Genomic DNA, 22,193 nt, shown 5'->3' on the forward strand with positions numbered 1-22,193 from the left:
ATTTTCTGTCGTTTGAGAGAGGACTGACAGGAGAAGGAGGTGGAGGCGAGGGGAGTCTGTGCAGCGGAAAGGCCTCTGAAGTCCCTATCTGTGCTCAGGCACATTTCTGGGCTGCTGTGGAATACTTTTATGTTAGCCAGAGTGACACGGCGGCATAGCTGTGCTTCTCGCCTCCGTCTTCCAGATAAGCACTTTCTCCAATATGAATACAGATTAATCCCCTTTAATAAGCATTAAGGGGGGGTGGACATAATCAGCATATAAAAATTCCATCAAATCTCCTTCCTGCTGGCCGTGTGCCTCAACAGTGTAGTGATTTACCTCTCATGTACTGACAGCTTTAGGAGGCTGAGACAGGACACTCTCGATACATCAACTAATTGTCAATACAGAGAAGAGCAGCACTGTAAGACTCTTCAGCCACACTCTGGCTCATGTTCTAAATATCACCTCACTCTAACTCTATAATCTCTGCTATATTTGACCTTGTTTTGTGCTTCCCACTCAGAACTCTTTTAGTGAGATAACCTGCTTCCTCTCTGGCTTCTCTGAGGTGTGCTTCCAATTTAAAGCCAGACAAGTTTCACTAACATATTACTGTGTTCCATAATCTGTTGTTACAGCTTCTGTGAAAAGGCCAGAGTTAATTGGGTTTTTGACTGTAGCTCCACAGGGACCACATGGCTACAGGTATACTTGTCAGTAAATCCAGGAAATAGAGGGAAGGGCAGTGACCCTTGACTCATTGTACTACAGCTATCAGACACACTGATACTGTACAGTACAGAGGCATAAAGCCCTATTTTTCATACTAATCTGTGGTGTGTTTTTCAACTTTCTCTTTACATCCATCTACTTAGTGTCTTTGATAGGCCACCCTTCTCTCAGTCCACTCCATCCACAGACAGTTAAGATTAATCATTTGTAGAGTGTTGGGCTTAATTCAGCAGAGGACAGACGGTGACAGTATAACACTGTTCCACCCTCCAAAATGGCTTTGTTAAACAAATTTTGCCATGGCAACCAAATATGTATTGTCACAGTAGTGGAGGAAATTGTCACAAATAAAAAAACACCAAAACTAAATGGAAGGAAAAAGGGAAAAAGATACACATCAAATACACCAGCCAGCTGCCTAACTGACACCTATGGAGAACAGATATGTAAATTACAACACGATCCGGGTCTTGAAAAGAAAACAAAGATGAATAAGATTATTGGTGGAAGAGGGAAATGGACAGTCTTACCCTGCACCACAAGACTGCCACAAAAAATGATATACAAGATAGGATGAAACTTCATTCAAGACCAGGGAGCCACAACAGACATACACACAAATACAACACAATATGTAAATAAGGCTGTGGGTTTGGCAGTAATAAGGGCTTAAGTTTGCAGAGCTCTGGTCATGGCCAATAGCAAATCTAGATTTCTTTGACTTGTAAATTATCTTCTCTGGTTGGTATAATTGCCTTCGTGGTTATGAAGTTTGGATTTGTATTAGCCATGACCATCAGTCTGAAAATCTAAGCATATATACTATAAGCGGGCAGGAGATGAATCTGCGTTGAGGTGGGGTGAGGAGACGGGACAAATGAACAGTACCTGCAGGGGTGAAGGTGAAGGACTGAACTGCAAAACAAGAAGACAGAGAAGTTGTGTGTTAAAAGCCTGCAGAGATAAGCGGTGCTTTAGGGGTATCTGCACGCTGGGGACGCGGTCAAGCTGAGAGATGCTGAGGGTCAGAGAATGTAAGACCACACCGTCACCCAGTGTGCAGAGCGACAGCCAGGAAAGCAGCCAGCTCAGAGGCCACAGAGGTGCAGAGACGGTGGCACAAACCAAAGAAAACACACAAACACATAAATGTAACGAACAGAAATGACGAGCAAATTAACCAAACCAGCTCATAGTAGCTGCCACTGTGCATGCTCTTTTTGACTTGCTAAAAATAGTAAGAAAAAAACGGCTACATAAATGTGTTTCTGTTGAATTTCTACTTGTTAATAAGGAAAGAACTAATGTTAGAATACTGTGTTGCACTGACTGCAGAACTAATGTGTCAGTTCATTACCATTTCCTGCTCTCTAATTAAATCTTCGTACCCTTGGCAGTGTATGCAGACTTGGTGGTTGCTAGTATTGACTGGGGGTCATTCAGTAAGATGTCAGGGTCAGTGTGTGGGAGGAGAGCTGGACGAACTCCAGCTTCAGTGACCAGCAGAGAGTCCAGTCTGCCCACTCAGCTCGGCCACCCTGGGCTATTAACCAACACCGTGGGTGGATTTGTCAAAAACAATAGCCCTCTGGAAATGATTCACACTGACATCTGTCTCCCTGTTGAGCTTTAACACCGTAGCCAGCTCAACCTCACTGCTAGCAACTCCTACAATGTTTCATCAAAATTGTACTGATTAAGAGTGAAAGATTAAATTGTAGCTGTTAAACACCCTTGCTTTGACAGAGAAAAAAAATAATTATTTGTTAAATGGTAATAGAATTTTCTGTTGTTTGCAAAGACAGAGAAAGTCAATGTAAATTTGCATAGGTGACTATGAGACTATGACCAATCTAACCTGCGTAGTTGCTCAGGCCCTTTCTCTTCTTTCTCCGCCAGTAGAGCCAGATGCTGAAGCCCATGAGGATGACCCAGCAGGCCCCTCCAATACCGGCAATAAAAGCAGGCTGTTTTACCACATCAGTGATCTGTTCTGTGATGCTGTTGTTCCGGTTTCCATGTATAATCACGTCCCGGAACTCTTTGCCTGAGGGGATAAACAGGCAAAATGAATGTGATGCTGGATGGTTGGTTACTGGAGAGAAACAGGAAATAACAATGCTGTTGTGCATGATTTGCTGCTTCAAGGTGAAAGTTAACACAATGGCCCATGTGATACTGAAGGTCTTGAAAATGTTCCACTTTTTCACTGTGCAAAAAATAGCACCTATAGATACATCAAGGCAGGGTTAGGGCTAGATTAAGCTCAAAGAAAGTGGGTCTGGTGAATTATAGCTGGGATATTGACCAAGGGAGCAGGACATAGATCTAAAGGATGTGCAGTGAAATATAATGTACAGACTGAAAAAGACAAAGCCTAAAAGCTTATAACAAACCCCCAGGTGAGCAGGTTGTTTGCTTAGCTCAGCCCCTAATTCACTCCATTGTCGGTAAAACACACCATGTGAAATGAGAGGATCCTGGCTTGTATTGATCTCCAATTGCAAGTCGACCTGACTAGCCTGCTTGACACTATTTCTTGGAGCATGATAAGAGCAAAAACAAGTGTTCCCACACATTGACAGGAACAAATATGCACTCATAAAGATAAACACGCACATATTATACGTGCATGCATGCAAAGTGGCACAAATGTTGTTCATCTTTATATTACTCTGTAACCACATGAACACACACCCATTTGAACATCCACAGACACGCAAACACACAATATATTATAACTGCAAGCTTGGGGCTCTGCTCTCAGAGATGGATTATGTGAGTGACACTGGGGAAATAAGAACATGCTACAGGCCAAGCCATCAGTTATGGGTCAAATCAGGCACAATCTGCCTCAGCTCCACATAAATCAAATATGGTCAGGCCACATATCAAAATAGTGGTATTTTAACAATGTTATCAATTTGGCAATTCCTAGTATTTAATATAAACATTTACACCATTGGTTCTGACACTGAAATACTTTATCATTCTTACTTAACACAGATTTTAACATAGGGTAAAACAAAAAAAAGAATTTGAAACCTAAAAAGTTGTGAATGCTTTTTATCAATCCATCTTACCGATGATTATAGACTGAGGTTCACTCTTGACTCCAACCCCTGCACTTGTGCTGGCAGCCACTTCCACCCGGTACACCACTCCCACCTGCAGCCCACCCACCACCACTGAGCGTATGGCTGCATCCACCGTCTTATTTACATGGAAACGTGTCTCATTCCCTAGACACCAGATCTAAAGCAGAGAGGGAAACAAAATAAAGAGTCAGCTGACTCCAATTGGCTTCATATAAGTTAGTGAGAATCCATTATGACTCGCTGGGACTAACCTTGTATTCTTGGATGATGCCGTTCTGGTGGTCTGGTGGAGGGGGGTCCCAAGAGATGCTAATTGAAGTGCTGTTCTGGTTTCCCACAGTCAGGACTGTTACCTGCTGAGGAGGAGCACTGGGAGCTAAAAGAGGAAGCACAACCCCCCAAAAAACACAGGTCAACAATCAAATACTGTACACTATTCTGCAGTTCAGGCAGAAGTAGAATATTTCATCCTTAGAAGCAAGAATAATTGGATGCACAGCAGTATAGTACATCTGAATGTGTTTGAACAGGAGCTCATAAATATGTACGCAAAAAGTGCACATACACAAAAACAGACACTCATACACACACACACACACACACACACACATACTTTTCTTATGAATGTTATTCTTCTGGGATGGCACAGGTGGCTGAAGGCTGTCAAGATGTCTCATTAGAGGGGGATTTACATGAAGACCAGGGCAGGTCTGACATGCCTATAGCCTATCTTTAACATTTCACTATGATTTAATATCTCATCCTCTGCTCCAGCCTGGTGGATTTTCACAGAGAATATTGGTATTGATTTGTGGAATGACAGCCTGACACAGTCAGACAAGTACTTTCAGTCAAGCTAAAACTCCGACACTGACCGAACCAGGGTGGCATGCAGGTCAACGAGCTTACAGGATGAAGCGCAGATGAGAAGGAAATATGAAAAAAAAACTACATTTCAGGGTAAGGAAACAAGGTCTCAGTAAACATATTGATGGATTCTATCGATCAGCCAGATGAAACTAAAGCCAGTAGGTAAGGATCAGAGGGAAGCTCCAGAGCGAAGCACATCTAAATGAATCGGCTCTATCCACAGACAGGCAGAGAGTGGATAGAAACAAGACAAGTCCAAGCTTTCATAAACCTCACTCTGTTGTTATTCTGATGGCAACAATCTTCTGACCCCACAAGGGGTAACAGAGGAAAAATAAATAACAGTTGGCCCAACTGGAAATAACGTTTTAAAAATAATGTTTTCTCATTTCCGCAGTGGCTGGCAGGAGAGCGGCACCACAGCAGAATACTGACAGGTCAATTACTCCTGGGCTGCCTCTCCCTCACCTCGCCTCCATCCAAAATGGCACGTGTCACCCTGTAAATCTGTGCTCATCCCTCAGCGCGATTGGCCACACCGGCCCCCAGAGAGCCAGGAGGCCCTGGCATGGTGGAAGATGAATGGGTCCAATGATGAACCCAACACCTTGGCCAGATTAGAAACAATCTACCAAGGGAGCATCTGATCAACCATCATGCTCAGTGCTCTCCAACACTGCATTACATCCAGGTGACAAAGTGCTGGATTGGTGCGTGGCAGCCATCGGAGACAATGTCGTTCAAAGTTAATGTTATGAATGATTTAGCAGCTTATTATCATGCATATTTGCGCTAAACAATACACATTTTTCATTAGAGGCCTCTGAGGCTGTGCTAATAGAGCCATTAGCGGAGTGATGTATGGCAGGCAGGAATGTGACCCCTTGTCTCTCATGCATGCACAGTGCTGTGCTGCATGATGAAGGAATACAAACATAACATATCCATACAAAAAAAGAAGCCAATAGCTAATGTAAAGTAGAGGGCGGGGTAGGAGGAAACCCATGGACCTTCCCTAGAGATACCTATCAATGTAGATTAAGATTATAGTCCACTATGAATTAATATTCATACAAACATTACTGATTTCCCCTCCCTCTAAATAAGCATTTTTTTTGCATAAAAGATGGCCCTCCTTAGTACTTTCTTAGACAATCATTCAGTGGGAATCAGATGGCAACTGTGGATGAAGTTCATTTATCAGCCATGACATGACTGTCCAGATGGAGAGGGAGAGAATGTGTGAAAAAGGAGGAGGGAGACTACAAAGATGGACACAGCATTGGAGTGCTGAGCATACTGTAACCCTGCGTCCGTCTGGACCTGCTCTGGGGATTCTCTAATTGTGTTAGCTAATGGACACCCTAAGTTTTAATCACCCTCTGAACAAGACTTCTCTATCCATCTAGCTGGCCTTCTCAGTAGTCCCAGAGTCTCTGAGGAGCCTAGAGCCGTGTGTTTGATGGTGTATCAACTATGACCAGGCACAGCAGCGCGGTTGTGACAGAAATAGAAAGTGGTCAAGCTCTCTGAGGGACTGGGATGCAGATAGAGCAGAAGCAGGGAGAGTTATCAGCAGTGGTAATGGCTGGGACATGCAGGTTCTGGTGGCCTTAGGGAGAGGTGGTGTGCTGGCATGTATGTGCTTACTGTGTGTGTGAGAGAGTGTGTATTGGGGACAGCTGTAATGTGATGGCAGTTCCACTAGAGCAGTGCGTACACTGGCTGGCCACAAGAGATATGGTCCCTCTGAGAAAGGGAAAATAAATGGGCCTGTCAGACGGACAGGATGCGAACTGTCTCCTATACATGGAGGCCTAAATACGTTGTGGCAAGATGGGCTTTGTTTCCAGTATAAAGAGCTGTTTTTGTCTTTTTTGTGCTGTTGTACGCATATCTTTACTTCAGATCACATAATAATTTAATTTCAGTTATTAGACTCGAGGGTTGAAGCAAGGTTGGTGCAGTGCTGTTGGATGCATTTCTGTTTTGGCATAGGTCAAAACAGTAAATTCATCCAAACACAGACCTGTGTGTGTGTGTTTGTGTGTGATATTGTGCCACACTGCTCTGTAGCCTTGTCAGAGCCTGTATGAATCAAGCTTTGGGCGACAGATCATATTCGCAGGAGGAAGTGTGTGCTGTGTCCAATCACAGCTCAGGCCTGTGGCTGCTGGGTGATGGATTAGAAGAAGGTTGGCACTAACACCACCAATCATAAACAAAAAAGCACAGCAGGAAGGTCAGACAGACAGGCACAAACATGCAGACACACACACATGCATTCACACATATAGCCTCAGTTCTCAGTATCAAAGGGAGGGGCAGTGGCGCCTGTGATATTATGACAAAAACTAACATGAAAGCTGCCTACGGGGTCAAGTGTCACCCATCATCCCGCATTTGTGTGCATGGAATACAGTTTGACTCACTATGTTGTATTACACCTGACATGATCATCTTCATACCTTCCTCAGTCGTCCGTGCCGTTTTGGATTCGCTGTCCATGCCTTGAAACTCGTTGAAATAAGGACGGACCTTGATCTCATACACAATGCCCTTTTTAAGTGCAGAGAGGATGACACTGCGCTCAGAAGGAACCTTCACATCCTGGGTCTGCCATGGTCCTGGTGAAGGGAGACCTGATGTCTGCCTGTACAGAACTCTGTAACCCTGGATGAACTGGGACTGACGATCCACCTGAGAAAGTGAATGAAGACAAGATTACGGTTGTATTGCGGAGAGAAAAGAACTCTGCAGGGGAGATTGGTAGATGCTATCTCATGCCAGCCACTGGATAATATAAAAGGATGTTTTTCAGCAATGTATTTCGTCCTCACAGGATTGCATTCATGACACTTTAGAGGCTGTTACTTGTTTAATGGGCCTTTCATCACCAGCTATGACACACTTAGCTCAATTAACATGCTGACATTACCTCAGACACCCGACTCCCAGCCCCAAAATGTTCCCTCCTCTATTAAAAAGACTTTCCGTAATGCCACCTTAAAGGACATATGCATGTCTCACATGTATTACAAATACTAACTAGTGACACTGGAAAGCAGGTCCCATCACATCCAAGATGGGCTGTGAGCATGAGAATGTCATGCAGCAACAATTACAGACACCCTGGGGACATGAGGAGAATACACAGCAGAGGTGATAACAGCAGATCTGTCCCATAGAGAAGACAAAGAGACTGGAAGTGTGATAGCCCAATGCAACCCACAAAGGACCCCTCTCTTAAAACTTGGGCCCATTTAGCCAGACTGAAAAAGCTGAATTTATGCAGAGGAGAAGCGGGTGCATAACTCATTGTAATGGCTTGTTAACAGTAGAAGAAGTGAGCAGGGCTTTCAAGTGGGATATTAAGCAGCTGTTTTTTGCCAGTGTAGCCCAAGTAAATCAGCAAAATGGATGCGTGACTTTTATTAATGGAATGATTTGGGAATATAAAAGCTCTCCCAGAGTGGCCCCTCTGTTTACTGAAAGGGCCTCTGATTGATTAGGTAGCCATGTTTCGTGTTGATTGTACATTACAATCATAAAGCAATGCTTTAGCATTAAATTAGCTACCAAGTCTTGGGGTGAGACTTATTACAGGGGTCAATAAACATGTCACCAGGAAAACTGCTAATGTGGTTAATTTGAAAATGGAAACAGGCACACCATGCCACTAAGTGATGGGTTTATACTGTAAATACCTGCACCTGAGTGATATATAGCACCACAATCAAAATAAACTAGTACATATACTGTAGGAACATTTACCACCACCTTTGAATAACATAAATTGCCTTTTTATGCTCATTACTATACAATTAAATAAAAACCATTCAGCCAAGGCTGCAAAAATGTGCTATAGCTTTTGGAGAGGCAATCACTACAATATATGCATATGTATGGTGGAAGAGCAGGTGTGTATTAGTATAAGAATAAAACAAGATTAATGATCATCTCATGGCAGGAGGAACACAGGAAAACTTGTGTTCACAAAATACAGTTCAACCGCAACCATTAATTTGAATCTAGTTTTGTCACTGTGTTTTAAGAGGGAAGCAGCTGAATACATACAGAAGATTGATGAACAACCAGATGTCTCTGACATCTCTTTTGATGTTAAGTGTGGTTAAAAGAAACTATTTCTCAGCTATTTGATGTTCAGTTACTTTTAAGTCACCAATTACAATATTTCAAAGCTGCAGTCTTACGGAACAACCTGACAAAAATGTCCTGACATAAAACAAATGGTAGCCTCGAGGAGCACCTTTTTGGCTTCAAAGAGGGATCTTTCATATCAACTATCTAACTACCTATCTTGTCTTTGTGACTCAATTTTACAGAATCAAAGATGGAAAAAGAATGCACAGATATGAAAATACCACATACAAATCAAATAATTTTACTCATCTAAGCTCTTCCAGTGTACATACTTGAGCTGAACACTTGCTGAAACTGTAGCATTACTTAAATACAGTTTTATCTTGTATACCAAAAGACAAGCTGCACTTACCGTCCATGTGACCTGAATGGTTGTTGGACTCAGCACAACTGGGTTGTGTAGCCGAACTATGACCTCACCAAGCTCCTTCTGTACATGCCGGTGGTCGACACCCTGAGCTGGAGGACTTATATCTATGACAGATCAAGAAAGAAATATGAGGAAAAAAAAGAGCGAGAGGTGGCAAAATACAATGTTGCCCATTCTCCTCCACTTGGTTGTCACAGAGTTCACTCATTTCCTCACAATATAGCTTGCTATATCGCCGTCAGATGTGGAATAGGAAAAGAGTGACTGAATAGACCCATCGGTTTCAACAAAGAAGCGTACACTTGGTTATCAAGACTTCATTTGAAAAGGAGCAACTTCATCTGCATTAAAATGACTTCATTCCATTTTGTATAAGGGCACTTGTCTGGTTTGGAGAAAAGAAAGGAGAATTGGGCTGGCAAAGTTCTTTAGATGTGTGACTTGTCAGCACTTACTGGGGCCTGACTGAACAAGCACATCAACGAATGAACCCTGAATGCACAGCCCCCGACATATTGGATGGGAGATGAATGGACACTATGACACTATTTTCCAGCTCATTTTCCATTTGCACATGCATGTGTTTCAAGTTACAAGCAATAAAACAACTCCAGTGTATGAGATACTGAGTGTGGTTAAAGTGAGCCACATTTTGAGTTATTTAGTGAAAGGAAGCAAAAAAAAATTATATTTCAAAAAAGCATCATTCAGACAGCCCAACAGAGTCATGAATCACAGGCCACACTAATAGGGCAAGACGGGCCAAACACAGTTTAAAAGAAGTGAAAAATCAATTTGTCATCAATGCATGCCTTTGTCAATAAACACGCCTATATATCATCTCAAGACTGTCACCTCAGCATGAGAGAGATATGCTGCAATTCAAATGGACTTTTTTAAAAAAAACACACTCTTGGCTTTCATTTTACAGGGCTTAGCCAAAGCTTGCTGTTTTTATTTTTTTTGCTGGGGACTTATCGTATCAATGTAATCTGGAGACTGTGGTCTGTCCGGTACCGTAATCAAATCTTCTTTGGGTTTAGAGGCAGTCATTTTCTCCTGTTATGATCATTAACATAGCAGGGATAGCACTAACTCAGTTAGGCCATCCAAAAGTAGACATGCTTATTTTACATAATTGCTTAAGTGTAGCCTTAATGAGCTGGGCTGAGATGGAGAATTTGACCTCTGGAAAGTTCTGCAGTGCTTCAGTATAGCTATTCACTGCAGATTGCTGAGAGGGGTTGATAAGTATCACACTTTGAACGGGAGCACAGTGACCTTACTCTGTCAGTAGAAACAGAAATTATACTCAGCAAAAAAGAAAACCACAACAGTGAACCTGATTATGTCAGGTTCTGAAATAACTATGCACGTATTCAATAAACAGTGTCAATATAATGAATTCATTTCACATTCATTTTATGCAATGTACCTTGTGTTCTGACAGGATCAGACATGGGGCTTGGATCACTCAGGCCCTGGTTGTTGACTGCGCGGACCATAAACAGGTAGATGGTGTTGGGACGAAGACCTTTGACAGTAAACTGGGTGGTTTTGATATGATCTGCTACTGTTTGCCAGCTGTTGCTCACTGATTGACTGTAAGAGTAAGAGAAAAGAGGTGATTTTGTGTTACTCTTCAGTGTCTTTTCACATGGTACAATATAGCTGTAAACCATGGTGTACCAAGTCTACTAAATGGTGAGTGAGGGTTGATGTTACTGGTAAAACAAACCTGAATGCCTCAATAACAAAAGAGGAGACGGGTGATGCTCCAGCCATCCCAGGCTGCCAGGACAAAGACACACTGTTCTTGGTGACGTCAGTGACCTGAGGTTTGGATGGTGGGCCTGGAAGCTCATTCTCATCGTGGTTTTTAATGACAATCAGTCCACCTGATTCTGAATGGATGGAGAGAAGGAGACAGAAGAAAGGTCACTTTCTTCAATGAAAAATATAACTGACAAGTTGAAAAACATTTTTTTTTTTTTTAATAAATAAAATAAATTGAGTAATTACGCCATCTTTTACCTTTGACTTCCAAGAAAGCGCTCCATGATGTTTCACCACTGGAGCTGGTAGCCACACATGTGTAGACCCCAGAGTCTGAGAGCTGGTGTACCGTAGCATACACATGCATATATTAATAAAAACAAACACACAATAACAGCTTTGACACACAGAGCTGAATGAATCCACTAATAACACTTTTAGTTCAGGGTCCATTCTATTTAACACATCCTGAGAGAGACTGAATACATGTGATCTTCCCTATCGCTGAAATACTGAAAAGTGATGAGGCGACTTCAAGAGCTAGCCTTGTGCTGGCCAAATTGTGTGTCATTTGTGAGTGCCTCAAAGTGCTGACGCTAATTTCCTAATGAATTCCATTTTCTACTCACCACCCTTCCATCACTTTTCCACTCCCCCTCCTTATTTCCCCACTGTCCTGCCGACCACAACAAAGCCAGGCTAATTAATTTAGGGTGGGCTGCTGGAACCCCCTGGACCGTTGACAGCTGGCTTGTCTCTCCATCCCTCTTAGGAACTTTGGTTGTTTGTTGGTTTTTGTCCCTATGCCTTCCTTCCATTTATTAAATAACATGTCAGTGGTCGGCAGCTTTGTCAAGCGTAATAGATATTCCACTGAGGCCTCCGAGTGGGGAAAGGAAGATGTGAGCCTTTTAAATTTAATCTACTCTAAACGCGTGTATGTGTGTATACATGTGTGTATATGTTTGTAAGTGCATACGTGTTTCTATCTGCACAGCTGAGCCCAGTTGGAGCTGCCATGCCACTAAGTGATACTATCAAACAATTTAAAAAAAAATCAATGCTGCCTATTCATCTCTTTAAGGCATTACGGTACAATGCTCATCGAAGTTGTGCTTAAGCTATGTCCTACTCAATTCTACAAAAGCTTGTACCCTGCAGTGCTGCAGGCAGGACAGTACAAACACAACAATATAAACGTCTGACAACTTTGAGAAAATAGAGTGTGCAGCAATAAGGGGTGCTGACAACAGACAATCACAGTTATGGACAAAGCTATTGTGATATAGTACTGGCACAGCAGCACAAATTGTTTTTTTGCTCGTAACACCAATAAGAACAATGAAATCCTCTACCTTGATGTTTTTGATCTGCAGACTGCCCAGTTCCTGCAGGGACATGCGGGAGTCCTTTCCCAGCAGACTGAGCCCATCCTTCAGCCAGCTGATGGAGGGGATGGGGTCTCCTGATGCCTGGCACTTCAGCAGTGCCACGCTGTCCACCCCGAGTGTCTGATTGGAGGGGCCTTGGCGAATGATGGGTGGCGGCCTGTCTGTGAGCACTATGATACAAAGACAAAAATGTGAACATATTATATAATTCTGAAGTCCAGATGGATGATGATGTTCACATAAGGCGTCTGACTGTAAAAAAAAACTGAGCAACAGCATTGATCATAAAATGGACTGGGGGTGGATGTGGGTATCTATCATAAAGTAGACTATTTTCTCTGCAGGTCTTGTAATTGCACCACAGAACAATGACCATATCCTGTATTTCCAGGAAGCAGGGAAAGAACAGCTGAGTAGTGTTTTCTAGTTTCATTGATGTGGCAGAGGGATGCTAAGCAGTTTCCAGTTACTGCCTGGGTAGCCTTATTTTTATACACTACTCTAGACTTTGTGGTGCAGTTTAGCGGTGAGACTCTTGCCTATTGACTCAGTGTGGTTCAGATAAATACTTCATTATGTGCAGCGTGGGGCACAATAAAAGGTGAATTTAAAATACTAAATGTTACTAAAACCACCTCATGGTACTCATATGAGGCGTAAACAAAGTGAAGAATAGTATCTAAGTCTACTTATGAAATAATCAGAGACGACCCTTTTATATTTTGTTCTAGTTTCACTTTAGATTAATGCTAATGCTGTGATGAATTCCGTTTACTCGAGCAAATTCATTTGTTATAATGTGCTGAAAAAAAGCCTGTGGGTTCCTTCTATGAAATAGTGGGTATGTCAGAGGTGATCTCAGAGAGAGTTAGCACCCTAGCACACAGGCAGTTTATATATTTAGAGTTGAATAATGTGGAGTCCCCCTGGCATCACAGAACCCACATTAATTAGGAGGTATGGATTAATGATGTCAGACCTGGAGGGGCTAATTACCAAGTCTACCTCAGTAACCTTTCAACACATTATCACACCCTCGTTCCCACCCCTATTTTCTCTCTAGCAGCTACATCTGACAAAAGGAAGTGATTCCAAGTAATACACTTCTGCAACCCCACGCTTTGGGTCACCTAAGACAGAAAAGGAAAAAAAATGTGTAGAAACCCAATATATTAGTTACCACGAGCCAAATGTCGTAAATCAATTTCAATAATTATGTTTCACTTATTGTTTTAGTCTTTTGGAATGTTTATACTGGCCAAATGCAACTATATGAATCACAGGTGATAATGTAAATCAGAAACGTAGCCAAGAGACGATTCAAAGCACCTGCTACTAGCTAGAGACTCACTATGCTGTAGTTTATCTTATCTCATAAACACACCCGGGAAGTTTTCTGTCTGCCATTGCCTTCACCTAACGATTAACATCAACATTATAAGATAGAATAAAGCCTTTTGTTCCACAACCAAATAACCTGAATTGTGCTGTGCATCTATTATTGTTAATGGATGTTTTAAGGGAAGCTTATGACTCCAACACTTTCCTTATTAGGAGAGGACAGTAAGCTGTCACTAGTTTTGACCAAAGCAAGTGCATAAGAGCAAGTCATTGCTAGGTCCAGGGATTTGATGCACCTGATGTATGTGTTGATGGCATGTCGGAGTGACAGAGGGAGGAGGCAGGGCTCAACTTAGGCCTTGGGTCTCTGGATCAGGAATTTCTCATTACAGATCTCCTTGAACTCCACAGACTGTTGTTGGGCCTCAGGGGCAGTAAATCACATGAAGACCGCGGCAGGTGTGGCCATGACCTCACCCTGGCCCTCCTGTACTATTTCTTTTTCTCCCTCCTTTTCTTTTAGACCTGCTTAACACCCGTCCAGCAAACATGCCTTTTGTTGCACATTTAGGCAGAAAGAAACCTGAGACACAGCTAGATAACTGTTGATTATAACCTGAAAAATTTTATTATGTATTATTCCAGGAAATTGAAGGACATATTCATATATTTTATATGTGCAATAGAACCATTCCTTCTTCAAATGTTTAAAAAAGTGTTCCTGTACTGCTTTTAATCTTTCTGCTAGCAGGTACTTCAGCAGACATATGGATGGCCGTCTATCTTGCCATCACAACAGCTGAGCAGATTAGATGCTCCCACACCTCGCAGAACCACATAATTCATTCCACAGAAAACCACTGTCACTCACTCACTCAATCATGCACCCCCCCCTCCCTTTCTCTGTGTCTCTTTCTCTTGCTCCCTCCCTCACACATACTTGCACCTCACCCACTCACCCAAACACTGATCATTAAACTTGAAGGAACTCAAGGGCAATGCTTTATTTCCTTTTCAAAAGGAAAAGTAGAAAATTTTAATTAAATTGTGTCAGGAAAAAAATGAAACAAAGAGTATACTGCAAAAACACAGTAACTGAAGGTCGTGGACATACTGGCATTTCTCAAACTGAGCTGAATTTATTCCTGCGCAAGAAATAACAAACATGTAATAATTTGTGCTTGTGTACTTATACTTTAAAGGGTCTTAAAAATTATCATATAAACTCAGCAAGACAAGAAAGGCATTATAGTTAAACCAGTACAAAATAAAGTGAGATGTCATTGATGTCGGTACACATGTTCAGTTTGTTGTGGGGGTAAATGTCTAAATGCATGTGGGATAGAATCAAACATGCATACTGAAAATACATCTGTGTTTATATGCACATATGCACCGACTTCACCACATTTGCAGTGGAGCTAAGGCGTGTGCTAGTGTGCTGTAGTGTGCTGGCATGGAAGCAGTTACGCGTCAGTTTTCTCTCACCATCTGTGACCTCCAGTTGAGCCTTGGCGAGGATACTGCCTGCAACGGTCAGGGCCTGGCAGATATAGTAACCAGCATCTGCCCGCTGCACAGATGAGATGGTGAGGTCTCCGCTGGGTGACACCGAGAAGCGACTGTTGGGCTGCTGGGGTTGGTTGGGAAAGAGCAAGTTCTGCAGGAAGAGGAACAAACAGCCAATTAGTGAGAACATGGAACCAGTACAAACTGGAAAAATGACAAAACAGTCACACAGCACCAAACTCACATATATACTGTGCACACTCACATACACACAGATCAGACTGTTACAGCTACAGTATGAACAATTTCATCTATCACTTGGTTAACCAACCTCACAAACTGCCCAACATGTATACAGTCTGATGACTTGGTTTCATACTTATTCTTGGGCCAAGCCAGAGGCTCCACTGTGTTATGAAGGCAACTTTTGCTCGTTGGCTTTGTGACTACTTTCCTTTCTGCTTCAATTCCACAGCAGTTTTGAGCTGCTCTTCTACCCACAGAGACAACCCCGTATGAGTTGAACTTATACTGAATATAATACAAGCTATCTTTAGAATAGCTAAAGAAGAGAGGCTAATCACTGACATATGTCTGAGTAAATACACAGGATCAGACAGCTGATCAAGACAAACCATCATATCTACTTTTTTATTAGATATTCAGCCACTCTATCCAAGTTCTTTCTTTTTTGTATCCATTTTTTCTTGATCCCCAAAGGTAACCAGCAAATACATTAGCTGGATTTAATTACTCTTAATCATTCAATGTGACAAATTATGTTGTTTTTTTAAATTAGGCTCTACACATCTCCAGCACATGAGAGATGCACACTCCATTATCCTCAAGTGTGAGAAAAAAGGCCTTTCTGTCATTTAATTACTGTACTGAATTAGCTTTAATTTGTTCTCCCAACAAATACCTTCATACCTTTTATACGTCAGTGTGGGTGAGGTAGAGAAAGCATCGATAAACACAAGGACAGAGACAAGTACCGAGATGGCGAGGACGTGCAACTGCTTGTAAAAAAGTGTTTGTCGTGCATTCATTTCAAAAGGCTCATCTTTAATGACAATGTGAGACACACGCTGGATATAAATCAGCTCAAAGTTCACAAATTACTCAGTGTTACTGAGTCATATGCTTTAGGTCACACATTGGTAAGGGGTAAAGTGGGTGAGCATTACACCAAATGTTTGTGTGAAGCATGTGTCTCACTTCAGTTCGCTGTTTTAAGAGAACTTTACTGTAATTGTTGGCCCTGCAGGCTATGTATGTGTTTGTGTGTGTGAGTGAGTATGTGTTTGAACCTTAGCCAGAGCTGAATCATATCTCTGGCTCATCTACAAGCCCCAACAGGCTCCTAATTGGCACTGTTGTTGAGCGTTGTGAGGACACCCAGGTATTTGAATGGGTTATCTGCTTGAGTGAGGGATAGGATCGTTCTTATCAGTGCAGGGTCACAAGAAACCGATTAGCACTTTGCCAGGCACACTGTCGTTTGGTGGCTCCTGAGAACAAAGGTGTATCTGTGTCTGTAGTAAAGATACTGATGACAGATAGTGTAGTTTGAAACGCTCGGTGTATGTGTGAGTGTGTGTATGTGCAGGGCAGGTACTCAGCAATTGTGCATACAGCCAAGGGAACCCAAACAAAGTGCTGACTGACGCACAGTTGATGATACAAGCTGCCAACCAAGAGAGCAATATATTTTAACATGTAAGAAATAATGCAAAAAAGATAAAAATGTTATCTATACATTGGGTTGTGTGAGGTTGTCTGCTCTTACCTGACTCCCCTCCTTCTGCCAGAAGACAGCTGGCTGAGGGTTTCCTTTGGTTTCACATGGGAAGGTGGCAGTGCGGCCTTGGGCCACAATTTGGTCCCTTGGGCGGATGACAAACTGGGGTGCCGCTGAAGTCAAGGGGCAAAAAACACCAGTGTTAGTGGACCATTGGTACATAATGAGGCCAAACATCAGGGCTGGAGATTATCAGGGAATTTCAAGCAAAAACAAGCAATATACCACACGGTCAAATCAAAATGGGAGTGCCGTACAGAGCTTCCATGCAGCGTTATATCCGTCTTTCGCTCTCTAATGGCTTTGAACAGAGGAAGAACACCAATGACTATCATTTCCATGGCAACCAGGTTGGCCATTCATCCAGGTGAGGCTGAGGCTGAATGAATGACAGTCACATTGGCATTCACACAGGGAAGCGCCTTGGTCACAATGGCATTTAGATCTGAGACAACACAAAGGCACACCCATGCCCTGGAAACATCCAAAACTATGAACAGGTATAGACATATAAGGATTGACTTTCCATATGTGAGAGTTAGTCTGCATCTCATATCAAAGTCATGATCTGAAGTGGCTCAGTACTTCCGATCAATCAAAAGGGAGTGAGAAAAGACAGAAAAGACTATTTCTGTGTTTACCACACTTCAAGCTAACACCTCTTCATCAGAGAGAGAAGACACTTGAAACGCTATCAAACTTTGAAATTGTAGTGTGAGGATTTCTCAGTCAATATTCACGACTCCATCAGGAGCCAGACCAGTTGTCACACACTCGCAGCCGGAACTGAGTGAGATATTTCTGACTGACAACTTGACAGATGCAGTTCAATAATAAAGAGAGAGGAGTTTTTTAATTTGATGCAAGTTCTTTTGGTGTCCAGTGTTGCCTCTCTTCATTTCCTTCATCTCTTTACTCCTCATGGTGGGTTAGGGAGGCAGGATTTCACACCACCTTTTCCTCACATTCCCATCTTAAAGCATTTAACATTTATCATTGTTTTTCGCAAGACAGTTAACAAGCAAAGGATGATGAATCCGTGCTCATAGTTGAGCATTGGGATAGAATATAGTGTGTTTCCTTACTCGTGATGAACTCTATTACTTATTATTATTACACCAACAGAGATGTTTATATTTGAGAAATTATATTAACTACAGTGTCCTGCATATGGCTGACATTTTCATCCTTTATAGTCTATCTTTATAAAATACTGGACTCATACAGTTGCTATATGCTAATCATCAGTGCAACTGCAAAATATTACCACAAATATCTTAGCTGCAAAACCAGATCTCCAGAAATGTCGGAACCTTGACCTGAAGTAATTTACTGCATGACCCAAGACCTCCACTTGTTTATTCTTTGACTGTCATTGGGGGTCTTAGGCCCATGTTGACAAGTGCCATGTTTGCCAAGATAAGACCTAAATAACACGTTCCTTAGAGTAGGAAACACGGTTCTTGCAGAGATAATAGAAGTCAACAAAATTAAAAACTCAGGGTCCCTGCCATAACCTTGAGTAAGTGCAGACATTGGGTGGTAGAAACAATTTGCTTTAGAAAATAAAATGAACAAATAAAACATTTCGACAGATTGTTTTAAAAATTCTATAACAAAAAATCAGAATTGTTGCAATGCAACATCTTGCACCCTTTCTGTTTCTTTTGATTTCTTTGTAAGTCCTTTCACTGACAAGCCAGCTGGTTCCAGTAAGGCCAAACTCTTCCCATTTGGCTGATTTCTCCATGTAATCCCTTTTTGGGGGTGTGTATTTGTCAAAGATACACACAGTTGGGAATGGTACAGATGGCTACAGATTTACTGCCTTCCCGTTTGGCCTTCTGCAGCTTGGATATCTTGTGGCTCTCACAATGCTGGGCCTGATACAGAGCTCCTAAATCATGCTCTGGCAAAGAGTCAGTTCCCTCCCTTCACTTCCTCTGCTCTGCTCTATCCCACATACTGCATTACTAAAAATATGGTTTAACACCTTACAGACTTGTCCCCGTCACTGCACCGCTTGGCCTTGTCCTTTCTCAAACTCTCTTTATCAGTGCTTCCTTCTTTCTTGTTCTCATAGGCTTTTGTTGCAAACAAACTTATTTTAATTCCTATAAAATAGTTAACCCAACTTATTTATAATACTAAGTACTGTCAAACAGAATTAAGTTATGTCAATGTTTCATGGTTGTTTTTTTGCTTGTATGGATGATTGTTTGTACAAAAATTTGTTCAGCTAGATTTCATCAATGTGAATCACATTTATTGTAGTCAACAACTTGGAATCAGTGGAGGCTCAAATGTCTCCTATTGCACTTGACCGTTTGACCCTTTGGTAACAGGCCAAAACAAGCCTGTCCTGTTGGCCTAAGATTAATCGTAGGCTTATTCTATACCTGTGGCACAACTTTCAAAAAAGGAAAAGGAATAAAATATTCTTGAGAAATGTGAGGGGTAGGGACCTAAAAAAAGGAGAGGGAGGGCCACAGAGAAAAATAGATCAAAAACTGAGACAAATCAAGAGGAAGTCAGTGTGTGACAGTTTCACAGCTTGGCTCAGGGCTAATTCACACTGGCCCTGTTTTGATTCAGACACCCTTAATGACATGTGAGAGGCTCCTTCCTGTCCCCTCCTAAGGAAACACATGATCAGGTGTCCATATTTAATTCATGACAACTCACATCTGCCTGGTTTGGAGAGGGCTCAGCGTAAAACAGCAGTCAGGGTGAAATGAACAAATGGCCAGAGAGACAGACATCCATTCAGTAGACCCAGGCACACAAACTGAGAAGCATTTCTTCCTGCTTCAAAATCTCACGTTCAATCATATTTTATTCAAAAGTCGACAGCAATTACTGTCTCTTCCCACAGGCAGAGTGAATGTGTAATTTCCTCCATCTTCTTGAAAGCTGACAGTTTGACAATCGTAGAACAACCACTGCTGTTTTGGCAACCAAAGTCCTGCCACTGAGGCAGTGTCTGGGTTTTTCTGCCAGTCAAGCCTGTCTCGACACACACTTCTGCCATTATTTTCCTCTCCTTTCTTTGTCTTGTCGCATGTTTCTTCTTCCTGCTTTCCTCCTGATTCTCTTCTCAAAAAGCACACCTTTCTCTCCAGATATGATCCCATTTTCAGTCATATCCTCTACCAATTAAACATATTAAGTGTATCATATTTGGTTCTGCCATGACCTTTTCCCAATCTATAGGGAAATAAAATAAGATTCCCAGCTCTGTGTCATGGGGCTCAGAAGGAAAGGAGCTCATCCAAAACAAACAGATCTCAGCTTTGTGTTCCAAAAATCCACAGATGGCCTCAAGACTTGCAAGTTAAACACGTCCTGGACCATATGAGATGACAGTTTCTGAGACTATCAGACTGCCAGCTCACTCAGTCACTGTAAAGGACAGGGTTGGAATCTATAGAGGCTTCAGTTTAGGTAATGTAAACTTTGAATTACTGCTCTTGATACATCTCATTGAAACCTATACCAGTTCTATCAGCTGCTGGCTGAGATCCAGTATAAGTTATACAAATACAAACCTACACAATGGAATGAGCAGACAGTTATTTGGTATATTTTGTGGCTGCTGTTTACATTGTGAAATTTAAACATAGAAGGATGTACTAAGTGATGCTTAATTTACAGATGGAATACTGTCACAATAATGGCTTAAGTAAAGTAAATGTGAAGTAAATTGTACGTACTTTTTACATTAAGTTCAAAGCATATATAGTTATACTTGGAAGCCATATGAAAGAGCGTTGTCTCTAAGTTTCTCAAAAGTGTAGCTCGCTGCATTGATTAAGCTGGGTACGTACCATATTCTATTAACAGACAGACCTGATGTAATAGGCCTACACTAATAATTAGTGTTTTTCTTGTTAGTGATCCAGGTGAAGCTGTAAGAGCTGTATCTACACAGACTACATAACTATTTGCAAACAATAGTTCTGAGGGTACACAATGTGATGTAACACCTGTGTTAGTCAAATACAGTACTGTTAAAGCAATGGTAACTGATTGTCAAGCAGTCGAATGCAGTAGTGTGTATGGAGAGGGCATGCAGGATGGAATCAAATCAGAAGGATGGGTACTTACCGACAGGGCGAGCTGGAGACACAACAATGGAGGAGTGGATACACAAAAGGAACAAATTAAGACACACAAACATACAAAACAAGAGAAGAGGAACAAAAACATAATAAAATAAGACAAAAAGAAATCAAAGTCAGAATGAATGACATGTTGTGTTGGGGCCAACACATTTCTGGCACAGGGTGCAGGGCAGAGAGGATCCAGTAGTTTTTGTCCACTGGACAGCTGACAGTTGGCAGAATGATAAAGGCAGTCTGATATGATCGCCCCCTGGTGGTGAAAAATCTTTAATTGTATTCAAATACTTGCGGGGGCATCCAATTATATTCGTCAGAGACAAATATACTACTGGACCTTCCCTGTCTGCATTAATGAAATCTACAATTCTACGTGCTGATGGACAGAGCAGAAAAAAAGAGAGCAAGAGGAAAAGAGAGAGCATTTAAAAGACTAGATGAAGACAGAATGTAGGTTACAGGCAGAGACCAGAGCTTTTGAAACACTCCATCCAGAAGAGTTGCTGCAGGTAGTGGTTCCCCAGCGTTTCATCTGTGTTACTGTATGTGTCCTCACTGTCAGGTAAAACACTAAGATGCTACTTTCACAAATACAGCTTCCACAAAGGGTAAAAAAAAAAGTCAACCCAGACCTTGTTTTACCTCCCTCTGGCCCCCTGCGTCGCTTTAAAACGCTCCACAGAGACCTTAAACACTTGGGTTTAATGGGAAGAAGAGCGGTGAAAAGAGGGAAAATTATGGTTAGAATGTTTTTATTAACCTTGTAAACCCCAGGTGTGGGACTGGTGGTGTGCACCAGTAATCTGTGAAATGGCTTTGCTGACTGGGTGGTTACAGCCAGGAGGGTAGCGTGGCTAGCAGACCATCATGACGGGGGGGAAGTGTGTCGACCGTGCACTCGGAAATGTAAATAATTAAAGAGATTCATAGACTGTCTTGACTGCATCTCTCTTGGCTGTGGTAGTCAGCATTCTGGATTTCTATTTGTGTAAAGGGGAGCCTATGGAGTAAACTGCCAATCTAAACCTCATGTTG

General features: G+C 42.0%; 1 protein-coding gene across 14 annotated transcripts in view; it reads right to left on the reverse strand.

Annotated features, from left to right (window-relative positions):
- robo2 (roundabout, axon guidance receptor, homolog 2 (Drosophila)) overlaps positions 1-22,193 on the reverse strand; it is a 260,511-nt gene that overhangs the window by 27,307 nt on the left and 211,011 nt on the right. For 6 of the 14 annotated variants that reach the window (XM_051397364.1, XM_051397361.1, XM_051397358.1 and 3 more), the window contains exons 7-19: positions 21,145-21,156; positions 17,026-17,150; positions 15,216-15,387; positions 12,351-12,556; positions 11,254-11,335; positions 10,958-11,123; positions 10,655-10,821; positions 9,202-9,323; positions 7,154-7,385; positions 4,067-4,191; positions 3,801-3,972; positions 2,576-2,764; positions 1,606-1,632 (exon numbers count right to left, since the gene is read on the reverse strand). In XM_051397364.1, coding sequence (XP_051253324.1) covers positions 1,606-1,632; positions 2,576-2,764; positions 3,801-3,972; positions 4,067-4,191; positions 7,154-7,385; positions 9,202-9,323; positions 10,655-10,821; positions 10,958-11,123; positions 11,254-11,335; positions 12,351-12,556; positions 15,216-15,387; positions 17,026-17,150; positions 21,145-21,156 — 1,797 coding nt within the window. The remainder of the gene's footprint in view (positions 1-1,605; positions 1,633-2,575; positions 2,765-3,800; positions 3,973-4,066; positions 4,192-7,153; positions 7,386-9,201; positions 9,324-10,654; positions 10,822-10,957; positions 11,124-11,253; positions 11,336-12,350; positions 12,557-15,215; positions 15,388-17,025; positions 17,151-21,144; positions 21,157-22,193) is intronic. The other 8 variants (XM_051397367.1, XM_051397360.1, XM_051397372.1 and 5 more) reach the window with 3 other exon arrangements.

This window comes from Dicentrarchus labrax, unplaced genomic scaffold, assembly GCF_905237075.1.
Source record: "Dicentrarchus labrax unplaced genomic scaffold, dlabrax2021, whole genome shotgun sequence".
NCBI lineage: Eukaryota > Metazoa > Chordata > Actinopteri > Moronidae > Dicentrarchus > Dicentrarchus labrax.